Source organism: Sphaeramia orbicularis, chromosome 9 (genome assembly GCF_902148855.1).
Source record: "Sphaeramia orbicularis chromosome 9, fSphaOr1.1, whole genome shotgun sequence".
NCBI classification, from domain to species: Eukaryota; Metazoa; Chordata; class Actinopteri; order Kurtiformes; family Apogonidae; genus Sphaeramia; species Sphaeramia orbicularis.
The window spans coordinates 27,699,589-27,713,407 of NC_043965.1; the positions used below are offsets into that span (position 1 = coordinate 27,699,589).

At 37.7% G+C, this 13,819-nt stretch overlaps 2 protein-coding genes across 2 annotated transcripts; one reads left to right on the forward strand and one right to left on the reverse strand.

Annotated features, from left to right (window-relative positions):
* Positions 1 to 619: 619 nt before the first annotated feature.
* Positions 620 to 4,409, reverse strand: LOC115425805 (protein kish-A). Its single transcript, XM_030143562.1, has 4 exons — positions 4,309 to 4,409; positions 3,099 to 3,208; positions 1,521 to 1,555; positions 620 to 1,414 (listed from the first exon to the last, which is right to left on the reverse strand). Exons 1-4 carry the CDS (start codon positions 4,309 to 4,311, stop codon positions 1,344 to 1,346), a joined length of 219 nt encoding a protein of 72 aa, XP_029999422.1. The 5' UTR covers positions 4,312 to 4,409; the 3' UTR covers positions 620 to 1,343.
* On the forward strand, positions 4,350 to 13,330 carry LOC115426205 (DNA repair protein XRCC4-like). The gene is made up of 4 exons (XM_030144212.1): positions 4,350 to 4,450; positions 7,737 to 7,889; positions 10,186 to 10,369; positions 13,138 to 13,330. Exons 2-4 carry the CDS (start codon positions 7,751 to 7,753, stop codon positions 13,328 to 13,330), a joined length of 516 nt encoding a protein of 171 aa, XP_030000072.1. The 5' UTR covers positions 4,350 to 4,450; positions 7,737 to 7,750.
* Positions 13,331 to 13,819: the final 489 nt, after the last annotated feature.

Sequence of the window (13,819 nt, forward strand, 5' to 3'; positions counted from 1 at the left end):
CCCGACAGTGTAATTTACATGTCTAATTTAATAAGCATCTAAAAGGCAAAGTATGCAGCATTTTTCACTTATGTTGGTGAATAAAACAGATCAAATGTGACCCCTCATCTCCACTCTGAACAAGGGAGAGAAATCAGCAATGGAAGTATAGTCTGCATGAAGAGAGCGACTGCAGCTGAAATACAAAATATTACTATTTCTTGATTCTATCTGTGGTTATATTGCAAAAACACAAACGAACACACCCATACTTTTGCAAACTATTACTGGAAAACTCTAGAGACAACATGGAGCAAAACAGGAGACCAGAGTTGCTTTGTTTTTAAGTTGTTGTCCCTGCTGGAGGAATAAACACACTACCAAAGATTCACAGCCCTGTAGAGGTTCCAGAAACAACAAAAGAAAACTGAAATTAGTTGAAGTGCAAGATCTCTGCAGGTAAATACACCATCACACACTGAAAGAGGGTCAGAGGTGACATTAAAAGTGATTATTATTGGATCTGTATCATGTTTTTAATGAAAATACTACATACTTTGCCATTAAATTGAAGCATTAATTTAAGATATAATACAGTCGAGTGAAGCTTAAATGACAAATCAGGCTCTTTAAACAGATGTCCAAAAATGGTTTTTAATAAATAGCGGCAAACTGACTGACTTTAAAAAACATCAGTAGCTGTTTAGAGGCAAATATGAAACAATTAAACACCTGCTAGATGATATAACACCATTTTGTTTGATGTGGAATACGATCACCGTTTCTATATACAACATGCAGGGCACAGGTTATGGACAGAGTGGTGGTGATTAAAAACACACCACATTACGATCCAGTTTACAAAAATGGGCCTTCTGGAGGAATTTAATAACATTTAGAAAGGTTGTTTTGTGGAGAATTTAAAAAAGGTCAAATATGATTAACTGAAAAGGACTTTTTTTTTGGGCAAGTGTCTGAAATGTTTGGACAAACAATATGTTACTTGATCCCACCAATGATGTCAGAATGTGCATTATTTCCTTTGAGCTAAGAGGCAGATAACAGAAAGCACTGGTGCCCCCTCACACACACAAACAGTGAACATTCCACATAAGCAAACATAAGAAGAGAACTTGAAGTCTGTGGATGGACAACGTACACGCTCCGGGGCTATGTGCTCACCCCCTCCGCCTACACAGACACGTTTTCTTTCAGTTGCTACGGTGAGTGGTGAAGGGTCTCCATCTTTACATTATCTAAGTGACGACCAGTGGAGTTCCGGGTGTGCAGCGAGGATCACATTGTCTGTGCCTTGTTGTCTGTTCATCTTCTCGACATTTCCATTTGTGTTGTTCTTTGAACTGCTACTGCAGAAACAGTATACTGAAAGCCATGATGACACAGCAGCAAGCCACCCAGGGACTCTTACGTTCACCTGCACAGAAGACGATAAAAAACAAACAAACAAAAAAAAAAACAATCATTAGTTCTTGACCTTCTATTGAATCCATTCCATTGATTTTAATACAGTACTGACTCACCTATTCGGGCACATTTCCAGAAAATTCCTAGAAGCCTACAAAAATGAAGAGGACCAAATATGTTACAAACACAAACAAACTTGTTGCCTATATTTATTTTTTACTGCAATAAAACCAAAATGAGGCTATCCTCCTGTAGCTGTTTACTTTGTGCAGTTGTCTAGATAGCAGATACAGTGATCACTTTTGTCCGTTTCCATGTAAGGACTGCACAAGGAAAGAGACAAGGACAGCCGGCGAGTCTTTTATCAACAGTGACAGCTGAGGCAAATGTGGCATTCCAGACCTTCACTTTTCTAATGGTCTGTGGCCCTTACTTTCACATCAAGGAGGGCATCTGCATTCCTTTTGTAGTTGTTTTCTTATGCAAAATTAACATAGCCCTCATAAACTGAATTTATTTTCATTTAGGTAATTTTACTGTTTTCATAACTTGAACAGATTTTCTCAGCAAAGAATGCACTACTGTAGAATTCATCTGGAGATTGTATTCCCCTTAGATTCTAGACCTATGCCTACCGCACAAGCAGGATTTGCATAATGTGTGGCGTTAGATCAACACAAATAATGCTTCATGCCTTAGTCAACAAATCAGTCAAGGGGGAAAACTATTAAATCATCCCATCTGCCACTCTGAGTTTCATGTGTTTATCTGAAAAGGACATCCCTCCCTACACCAACGATGTGTCTGTGAGTGGAGAGGAGTGTATTTTTTTAATGTGCGGCTGTGTTTGGGCTGTGCCAGGCCTATTACAAATGAATCATGGACTTTGTACATCCAAGAATAACAATGAGCCAATAATGATGAACATTTAGTCCTTCAGCTACTTTACTTTCTTCAACTACATTAGCTGAATAATAAGACAGTGTCCCTATTCACTTACAACGTGATGTCTCTGCAGAACATAGCTCTACAGAAGTGGTCTGATTTCTTAGAAATGCATCCACGCAATAACAACAAGTGCCACAGTCAGATTCTAACACAAGTCATTTTCTGTTTTAGGGTTCTGGATAACATCGATAAAACCTTCTCAGCTTACAAATCTTATTGACAGGAAAGCCAAATGCTGATTAATTTGGTCCTGCTTGTTGCTTTTTGATTGTCAACAAGATTTGTACTATAATTTAGATACTTTAAATACTGATTAAAATGTTTTTTTTGGCAAATTCTGTATATTAAGGCCTTTTTTATTTTATCTCCCTCAATCATGTTAGAATAAATTATTTTCTGTGTTTCTGAACTAAAAAAAGAAAAAAAAAAATCAGACAGCATGCATAAATAGGCTCTTTTGTTTTACATTATGACATACTCAGAATGTTTTAGAATCATATATATTGGATCTTGATCATATACTGCAATATAAAACCAGAATAAAATGTCTGAACCCAGCATAAATAAACCATTTGACATTTCACTTCTATAGGGAATTGCTGATGAAAGAAACACACCCCAGTAAATCCTGGTGCAGTCAGAAATATGTTACAGTGTCCTGCTTAGTTACATTTAAACGGTGAGTTATTCACCAATTTCCTGTTTGATCTACAGTGTTAAATATCTTGGATTGTATCTGGCCATACCCGGTCTTGTTCTTGTCTAGCAGGCTGGGGGCCAAAGCTCTGATGTAGGCACAGGTACAGATCAGGAGAAGGATCACTGTCAGCAGTGACTGGAAGTTGAAAATGGCTGACTGCAAGGTGAAGAAAAGACAATGATACATGTTGGACAGAAACGATCAAGTGCTTGCTCTGGGCACTGAATACAACATTTTCCAGCGTTTCAAGTGTTGTCATCGGTCAAGTGTTTCACAGAACTTATGTTATGATTGTGTTATGGTTAGGAATGTTGTTTCACCAGCTGTGCTTTCAGATCCTCTGCTGGCTGTGTGATCACAAGTGACACAGAAGAAGACAATCGCCTCCACTACAGCACATACAAATCACTTTAGAAGTTTAGATATAACGCCTCGAAAAAAATACATGTGGTAAACATTACACTAAAACTGTCATGATTGTATACTGTATATTGTTAGGTGTTTGTTTCTTCATGTAAAGATTTAGCAAACATTTCACATCATGACGTCAGTCACTGTTATCCATAATGTGTCTATTCATGTCAGCAATTCCAAATGAGATTGATAATTAAAACATCCATTACATATCACGTAAAGTGGTTTAACTACATTTACCAATGTCTGGAGTCCATAGGCTCTCTGATAATGTGAATTTGTCGTTTTAACACTTCATTGGTAACATTAATAGTTGCAGAAGGCGTGGCTGAGGCTTCTAAATAATTACACAACAGCCTATCTTATAATTACAACATTAATGATCAACAGTTTAATAACGTAGCTGTTAAAACATAAAATGAGTGCCTTGTTCATATTATTTTGTGCACCCTCTTGCTGCACAGTGTGCTGTAGTGTCACTACGTGGCACCCAACTCAAAACAGAGCTAGCGATGCTTGCGCTTCTCCTGCTACTAAGGTCTTATTAAATACCAGTATTTCATGCTATTGAAGGATTCACATATGGCGGAAGATCATACGTTTCACGAAGTCGACAGTTCATCGATTTGAAAACAACATGGATTGTGATAAGTATAGATTTTGCAAACTTACCTAGCTTACTGAAGCTAGCTAACGTTAGCGATGTATTTGTTTAGCCTTTATTTTGTACTCAGTAACGATATGCAAGTGTACTGCAATGTCTACAAAAACTACAAATGCCTCGGTTAATGCTCAAAGAGGTCTTAAACAGCTGATTCATTCGTTTAATAAAACACGCTTACCATTTTTGTTGGGAGTCAAAGCCACATCACACTTCCTGCAGGATGAACTTACATTACGTAACCACGGCAGTTTACGTAACGTAATCACGTACGCCGTGTCAATTCTCGGCTGCTGATTGGTTGAGACGGCGAGAGTTGAAAGGTGAAACTTGTGTCAAACTGCGAAACATTGTCTGAATGAACTAACGCAAATACAACTTCGTTTGGATTTCGCAGTAGTTAGTCCGTAAGACCGTAAGTTTTGAAGGAAATTGTCACTTTACATTTTACCTTGACCAAAAATATACCGAATTTACTGTCGTTATCCGAAGAAAATACCGTAATATTCAACAGAGGAAGTGGTCTGATGAAAGTATGAAGTAAAGCCGTTAAACTCCTCCATGGTTCAGACTGTTCATGTATGGAACTAAAGGAATATTAAAGAGCCAGTATACTGTGGCCCATAGTCCAGTGGTGAGATTATTATGATATTGGATATTATTACTTATAGTTCTAGTCTGGGAATAATACAAACCCCAACAGAGGTGTCATGAGAAAGAGAGGAAAGTGCTGATCATAAATCCTTGGTTCAAACTCTATAGATTTATAGGTTCATGATAGCTCCTATTTTCTCATGGTGATCATTTTCTAGTGACGTAAAAGTTAAATACTTGTGGTCCACTTTTCTGAAAGTTTTTGCAATGGAGTCCCCTCCCTGTAACCAGCCACACAGCATCTTGATTGCATTTAAACTATGTTTCATAAATCCCCCTCGACCCTTCTATCCCAGACGCTCCTAGAGAGCTCTTCATGTAAGAAGTTATCTGTCAAATTAGAAACCACACATAAATAATGCTCTGCATATTTTACAGTAAAAGTAAACCTAAGTCTTTGAATGGAGAGTCCAGTTTCTGAGACCAATAAATGAGCAAGTGTAAGCTTAAAAAAACCCCTAATTTTTGATGTAATTAGGTTTTATAGTTTACAATGCACTGACCAGCTTCTAGTCTACACTACAGTACGGTATTATACATATCTGATTATTTAACCCATCCAGATTAGACGTATCCAGTGTAGATTTTCTCAATGAAAAGAGCACATACAGTCATATTTACTGCATTGGAATTTATTTGAGGAATAATTGTGTATGTGTTGAAATATGAATATTCATTGGAAATTCATATTTTTGATGTTAGTTTCTTTAATGCTTTACTAATTGTTGTGAGTCACTGAGGTCTGTTCATAATCTGAGCAGTTTTCATCACAGCTTCTTCTCTCGGTAGGCCTGTCATAATTTTTACATATCTGGCGCATCATAAACTGCAATTATTTTTGCATGATTTTGAGGACTGCATCAGTATACATGGATAAAAACAGCTGGATGAAACTAACTACACAAGTTTGAACCCAGTTTCAGTGCTGGGACATCTCACTTCTACCTCTGACATTTTCATGTTGTCAGACAGATTTTCAGACACATTTGAAATCTTTAGGTTGTAGATTTGTTTTTATTGTAAGACAACATATTATATAGAGTATTTTCTAAGTACTGTTTGTAATGTCTAGGAACTGAAATGCTCTGGCGTTGCTAGCCTGCTGCTGTTAAAATGGGCACTGCTGAAATCCCCGAACATGATTAATTATGACAACAATGAATTTTTGTCATCATCTCTGAACCCTTGGTATTGGAGAAAGCATGAGAGGGAGTCTAGTGAAAGGAGAGAGAGAGAGCAGTGGGCTAATTATCAGCTCCCATTAAAAAAAAGAGTTAACTGCCTTGGCTTCTTCTTGTCTGTATGAACTCCTCATTTAAGACCCAAGATCCATAATTAGGGGTTTTCCTTGTGGCTTGTTTCTGGAAAATGCCTTGTTCACCTAGCACTTCCTCTGCTGGTAGAGCTGCACCGTGGTGTTTTCATATGCAGCTAAACTGAAGAAGCAACAATGAAAAGGCTGAGCAAAAAATTACAGAGGGAGGCTGCAGAGGAGCTTTGGTGGATGATTCAAGCATTCCAGTGATTGTGTTTAATCAAGTAACTAAACAGATTCTGACAGAAAGACTTCAGAATTAACTGAGGGTTTTCTGTAGTTCTCCATTCATTCTTGACAGACAGCATTGGAGTATCTTTCTGTCATTACCACAGGGTCACTGTCCCTGGACAACAGATGTTACAGTAACTAATGAGTAGCCGGGCTCACTTTATGAGGTTAAAGTTGAACCCTTCAGCTCTTGCGACTTGTTCAGCCCCTTCATTCAGCCACACCCCTTTCTGAAGCACAAAGGGTCAACTTTAATCTCTTTAAAGGTTCTTTGTGTAGGTGTACATGTGCATTCACCGGTATGTGTGAGTGTGTGTTATGAAGGTACATGTGCAGAAACTCTAATGTTAAATAACCTTGACCACCTGCTCTGTCAGTTTTTAGGTAGATACAAAAAAAGCCCCCCCAAAAAGAATGAAACGTACTGTCATGTCATAACTGACAGCATGGTATCCGAAGGGGGTCATTTTCATTTTTTTCAAACATGTCCATCTTGGCTACCTGCCAATTTAGCTGTCCTTTTCCCTCCATTTCCACACACTTTGCCCTGTATTTAAGAAGGGGAGATGTCCAACTCACCTCTGACTGCACGTGAAAGCAGTAATTACATGTTCTGACATGGACATCCGTAATCAAGTAAAAGTTTCCCAAGCTCTTTGGGAAAGGAAATAAATGTGTAACTAAAGCTAATAATCCAAAAGGACATTTGAGGAGTATTTCCATAGACTATATTGTGATATATAGATCAGAATCAGTATCAGGGCTTACTGAACTTCAGCTGAAGCTCTAAATCATTTGACCCATTAATTAGCTTGTGAGTAAAATGACATCAGTGATGAAGTACACTCATTGATCACACCGTAAAATAATTTTAAGTATATGGATCTCAGACTTTTTACTTTGGCTGTGGATAAATTAGTGTTTAAGATGTACTTCTGTTCATGCAGGTACAGAATCATGTTGTATACTTTAACTTGTAATTTTTTTGGTTTTTTTTTTGTATTTGGTGCTAATCCTTCGGGGTTTCTATATTTAATTGGGTTTAATATCGGCTGTGCAAGGTCATTACATTAATACTCATTTAGATAAATATCTTTGTACATCTTTGGATAATTATACACTGAAAAACTGTTACAGACTGTGCTCTTCGGGTACTATTTTTATTTGCTTTAATAGCATGTTATTACCTTGCTGGTGGCCAGGCAAACCATGCTTCGCCGAGGCGAGTTAATCCACGTGTGGTCCCACTGACTCAGAAAGACCCCCATTGAGGACACACAGGGTTTTCTTACAAAATGAATGTTGTAAAACAATGAGGCACATTAATGTAACTGATACATACAAGAAACCTGAAAACTATTCTGAACACAATGGAATGGGCTCATCTTTGACTGTCTGCTGGTCTTCAGGGCTCATTAAGGGCATGAGTGGGACGGTCCGACAGATCACCGTGGCCACTGATCCAGGCACCCCCTACTTCCTGCGAGTGGACTGGGCTGTAGACCTGGGGGCTGGGTTCACCCTCGCTCTGACTGATGGTAGCTCTGCGTGGATTGGAGAAGGTAAAGACCTCATATGTAAACAGGTATTAGACTTCCACCTATACATTCATGATGACATTGTGGTGTTGTACCCAAGCCATTTTAGGCCCCATGTAAGCCACACTAATAGGAAATCAATGTGGAGGGCGTCGGAAATAACCAGTAACGTTTCACAGATGTGTTAGATGCAGCTGCTCCCCAACGGGCTTCTTCTCTGTTGTTTATGCTTTAGCTTTTCCATTTTTTCCACATAGATATGGCAATAAACATTGGTGCCGACTATGTGAGGCATTATGTTGAATAAAATTCTTGCAACAGTTTCTGTGCACTGAACCCCTTCACAGACAAGAACCCAGATGGCACCTGAACCCTCTAAAACCATGAGTGTCAAACTCATTTTAGTTCAGGGGCCACATACAGCCTAATATGATTTCAATTTAAAAAGTAAAATTACATTATGAACATGTTTACCCCACAAACTATTCTTAAAAAATGTGAATAACATAAACAACCTGACATTTCTTAAGAAAAATAAGTGCAATTTTAAAGGGGACATGTTTTGCTAAACCCACTTTTATTAGTCTTTGGTACATTTATTTATGTATTTGGACCCGAATAGTTCAAAAAGTTTGAATTTGAACCCTCCAGGAGCTGCAAAGCTATCTCTATATTCATTCTGGCAAAAATTTGAATGGATTTCTACAACCCATTTTAATTTCTTCTTAATTTTTTATGTCTTTAACTAGTTACGTCATGACATTTGCACATGTAAGGTCAAGACTAACGACAAACATTTCTCCAAGTATGCCATAATTGTTTGTCAGCAGCAGTGGTTGTAGTAAAAACTGAAAATATGTCCAAACTTTGAGCTGATTACCTAAAATGTTCAGTTGTTGGTTGTATTAATGAACACAAGTGACTGAATTTGGAGGGGGTGGGGTGTAAAGTGGCTCATTTGCTTTTAAAGGGCCAGCACTCAAAATGACCTTTCTGGTATGATTGCTGAAATAGGGTTGAAGATGGACCTGTGGAGTTGAATTAATGAAGAATTCAGACCCAAGCATAGTATTTACAGTTAATGTATACCACAAGGAAATGATTAAAAAAACATAATTCCATTTAAAAAAGCAAAATATCACTCCTTTAACAATCTTATGTCTCCGCTTTTCACATACACGTACTTTACACCTAACAGATCACAGTGGATCTACAAACGCACAAAAACATTTAGTAACAGACAGAATATTGTTAAAATTGCACTTATGTTTTTTACTACATTTCAGGTTGTTCATATTTGCTCAGGTTATTCACATTTTTTGTGAAAGAATAGCCCATAAATGTAAACATTTTCATGTAATTTTACTTTTTTACACTAAAACCAGGAAGAAAATTTGGAGTTGTCATTATTTGTAGATTATTATGATAGTATTTATTGCTCTGACCCACTTGAGATTGAACTTGGCTGTGTGTGACCCCTGAACTAAAATGACACATTTCATTGTTAATATCTCCATTGTAAATTTTGCTTTTCACATTTTTCCTCCCTGGGCCAGATTGGACCCTTAGGTGGGCTGATTTTGGCCCACAGGCCATATGTTTGACATCCTGTGGTTTTAAACTGTCATTTACATAAGAGTCATTCTTTTCAGCCTCAGAAAAGACCCTTTTTCACCATATGTTTTTCATTATGCTGTATGTGAGTCTTAAGTGTGCAGGCACCTGGCTGATCCCAACCTCATAACGTTGTAACTTGGTTCTGTAGAAGGAGGGACAGCAGTGACCTTGTTTTTAACGTCTCTCCTCACTGCTGTGCTGCAGCTTACAGGTGTATTAGATAGATTAAACTCACAAGGCTTGTCTTTGTATGTGCGAGTGTGTGCATCTGTGGTCACATTAGCACATGAGCACGTTTTCTCTGGGAGGACACCTGGAACATAACAGGTCCTTAGTTTTCTATTGGTGTCCATCTGCAGAGTTGACAGGCAGACATGGGGTTGTGACAGCTATGTACAGGCTTCTGGATTGTCAGTGTTTCTGTGTTTGATGTGTTAATTGGGACCCTAAGCCCTGTGTGAGCAGCTGTGCAACAGCTGAGGACATTCCCTTTGGTTTCTCTGCAAGTGTCTCTTCTAATGTGCTTTCACATGCACTCATGCATTTCCACCAAATGTATGTTTATAATTTGGCTCCACAATTGCCCTCACCTCATTGCCCCTTTTCCAGTCGTTTCACCTGTACAATTTATAAACATTCCCCCAAAAATGACAACAATGCTTTTGAGTGAAAATTGAAAGTTCGTCATTGTCTTTTTGTTCAGTTTCAGAGGATGATGTGACAAGGGAAGCCAACGACATGGGCGTCACCAGAGAAAGATATGTTAAAGATCTTGTGCAGGCCCTAACAGGAGGTGAAGAAGGAAGAGGAGCAGGTGACAGGGAGGTGTTTACATTCCACCTCACTCCTGATCATCTCTCATATCAAAAATCTGCAACAACATCTCGGTGAGCAACGTTTAGTGTCTTTTTTTAAAATACTATGAAATTAGGTTATTTAAATATCAAAGTATATGAAATGATTAGGCTCAAAGGCCTTTTTACAGTTATTTTGATGTTTAATTGCATATAGTTTCCACATATGTGATAGGTTTTCACTGTCGTTTACTTTGAGAGGGTAATGATGTTGGCCACTTCATCAGCAGTCAGCTCTTTCCTTCTCCAACCTGTCATCATTAAATCAGCTTTTATCCACTGATTATACATAAATATAAACATTACATAAATATATAGCTAATGTGATAAAATGTAACAAATCTAATTTTGTGTTGTCTTTGCAGTCACTTTTGACCAGGTGGAATGATTTCACACTGAGTCCCAGTTACACTTTATCTATCAATAATGAATCATTGTCAATCATTTCATCAGAAGAGGTAAAAATTCTTCATTCCTATTTATTTATTTATTTATTTATTTATTTATTTATTCATATGAAGCCAGATACTGGATTAAATATTTTGTCACTTTAAATTGCTTACCTTGTTTACAAATGGCAGAGAGCTGGAGTGAATGAATAAATAATTTAATTTTTGGTGGCAAACACATGCAGAATAACAGATTATTTCAACAGATATCTTTCTTACAGTCATTAACTGAAAAAAGGCCTAAGCGAAAGTCATATTTTTGCTCATTTTATTTCCATCCCTTGAGGTACCCAGAATAGCAAGAATCCAAATTCTATTAATATATATTTCTCAATTATATTACATCCAAATCATTTCATATTAGAATCCTCAATTATAACAGAGTGACACAATTTTAACTCTTCATTGAGTTCATTCCATAGTTTGACTCCAAATCAACAAACACATCTAGATCTTACAATGGTTCTCACATGTTTTCAGAAAAACCACCGTCTTAAATGATAATTCTCTTTTCAAAATTTTACCTGTGAATACAAACAGGAATGTTTTCGTTCTGAAATTGAAAATGTATTTGCAGTTTTTAAAAAAAAATATCTTGAAATTTCAGGGTGCAGGATCCTATAAAAAATGATTAGTAGATTCAGAATAACCATTTTATTTATTATTCTAATTGTTTTCAAGTTTAATTATAGGGTCATTGTTTGTTTGATGCGTACACAGTATAACTGTGATTTTGCAGTTTTGTTGTATTTTCTGAAACACATTTTTCTTGCATTATAATAGTGATACAGTCTATCATACATAATTGGCATCACACACAATAGCTTTAAATGTCTTTTTTTTTGATTGATCAGTTCTTAATCGTGTAGATCTATCAGTAGTTTCAGTGCATTCCACAGCCTCTTGTCACTGTACCCTGGGGATGAATGCATCTAATGGCATGCAACAAAATAGAAAGGAAGTCTTATTTTTTACAGAGGGCTGTTTAAAAGATAAGGTTTATTGTCCCCCCACATTACTGCAGAATTAGAAAGGCTTGGTTGCCTTTAGGCTACTATGAAAAAGTCTCAGATAGGAATCACTTATATTGTTACCAGTAATTCAATAGAAGTGGTATGATAGTGGTGTAATGGCCACAGCTTGTAAATGTTGAAAGAAAACAGATTTGTTGATAGCAGGTTCAATTGGACTGTAGCAACTACCTTCCATTAATGTAAACAATTAGTTCACAGAATGAAAGCAAATTCCCTATAAATTTCTGACTAAGGGTGAAAATGTCCAAACAGTCACATGTTGTACGCTGTGCTAAATAGAGAGTTACTCAGTGAATGACAGCTTTGATATAGTGCAGGTCATGGAGTTTCAGCAGATTCTGGAGTTGTTCTTTCGAAGTAGGAGAGGATGCTGCTGCTCCAGGGACCAGGTCACTCAGAGCCCTGGGACGGCTGTCAATGTGGAGGGGGCCAGAAGGACAAGGCCAGGGGGTTAGGAACACTGTAGAGACCGTAAAACTCTGATTTATGGGCAGGACTGTCCTTATTTAACAGTGTTGAGGAACAGTTGATTGGAGCTTTTCTTTTTTTTTTTACCCCTTTCTTTCTCTTATCTCCCACTGGTCGTCTTTGTTTCAGTGATTGTAGGTCGTATATCTGCACAAGTGCGCCTGTGCACGCATGTGTCCGAGTCCGGACATGTTCACATTTACTGTAAGCTTTAGAGGAGGTTCAGGCTTTGGTCTTTGAGTGTTTTATGTAATGGTTATTTGTACATTATGTGAAGGGGAGACATGTAATTATACCCTGTGTTTCATGAACCCATAAAGACCCAAACATCCACTGGTGACCATAAGTATCTACTGAATATATAATACCTGCTGATCCACTAATCCTATCAATGCATGTAAATAATTGGTGTAAAATGCAGTTTGTCATCTTTTCATGGTCAGCAGATATGACCCATTTGGACGTTCATAAGCTCTGTAGTGAACCTGAAAACACCGTCATCTTCTACAACATTCATTCACCAGTAAAATGGAGTTTGATGAATTTTCTTCAGTTTTCTGTTTCTTTAATTTAATAACTTTTGATTTGCTGTGAGTTTTCATGAACATCTAAATGAAATATAGGGAAATACAGAATCATGAAACACGGGACATGATGTTAAACTGTCCATTTTGCCAGTAGATGATATGCACATGAGCTTTGCCTTGATGTTAAGAGGGGGATGGGAGCTGTATCTCAGATATGGGAAGGATGTAAATTTCGGGACACATCATCAGTCGTGTACCTTTGAGTCATAGAATGTTTCGGCCTTTTAACACTAGACACCCTCATCAAAGGTGTCCAGCTACAGGGTGATCAAGCCTGAGCTTGTGTCCCAGGCCCAGTTGAGAGAAATACCTGGATGTTTGAATGGGACTATGGGTCCTGGGACTATGCAAGGCTGGGGCGTCCTCTTCCTTGAGTCAAGCCTCAAGCTGACTGCATACCTTGTTACCCTCTTCCTGGGGGGTTCTGACATGGGTTCTCAGTTGGGGATGGGGTAGGGGGATTAATGGATGGGTCACCATTGATGTTCTTTGAGCCCAGCAAGGGTTCTTCTGCTTGACCATATCCATTGGCTGCTTCTTTCGGCTGCTTCAGAGACTGATCTAAATCTAAATTAGATATAGGGAGATACATGATTTACAGTGAAAAATGCAAAATACAGAGGGTAATATTATAATAAATGACTTTGGAAAGGTTGACTAGAGAGAAAACTTCATTCGGCAATGGCCAAAAAAGTAGCACTGGGTCTTTATGGGTTATTATATTAACATAAATAATGGCCTAACTTTAACTAGTTCTCTTAGTTGTTTCTCTGAAATTTCTAGATTTCAGCGTTTTGATAGAAACTATTGTGCTGTATGTTAAACTATACTTAACACACTTCATGAAATTACTGTCCCAGCAAGTAAACCATGACCAAAAAACCAACAACCACCGTCGTAATTATGACTTCTATTTGGTTTTTACTTAGGCATGAAGGATGGTCT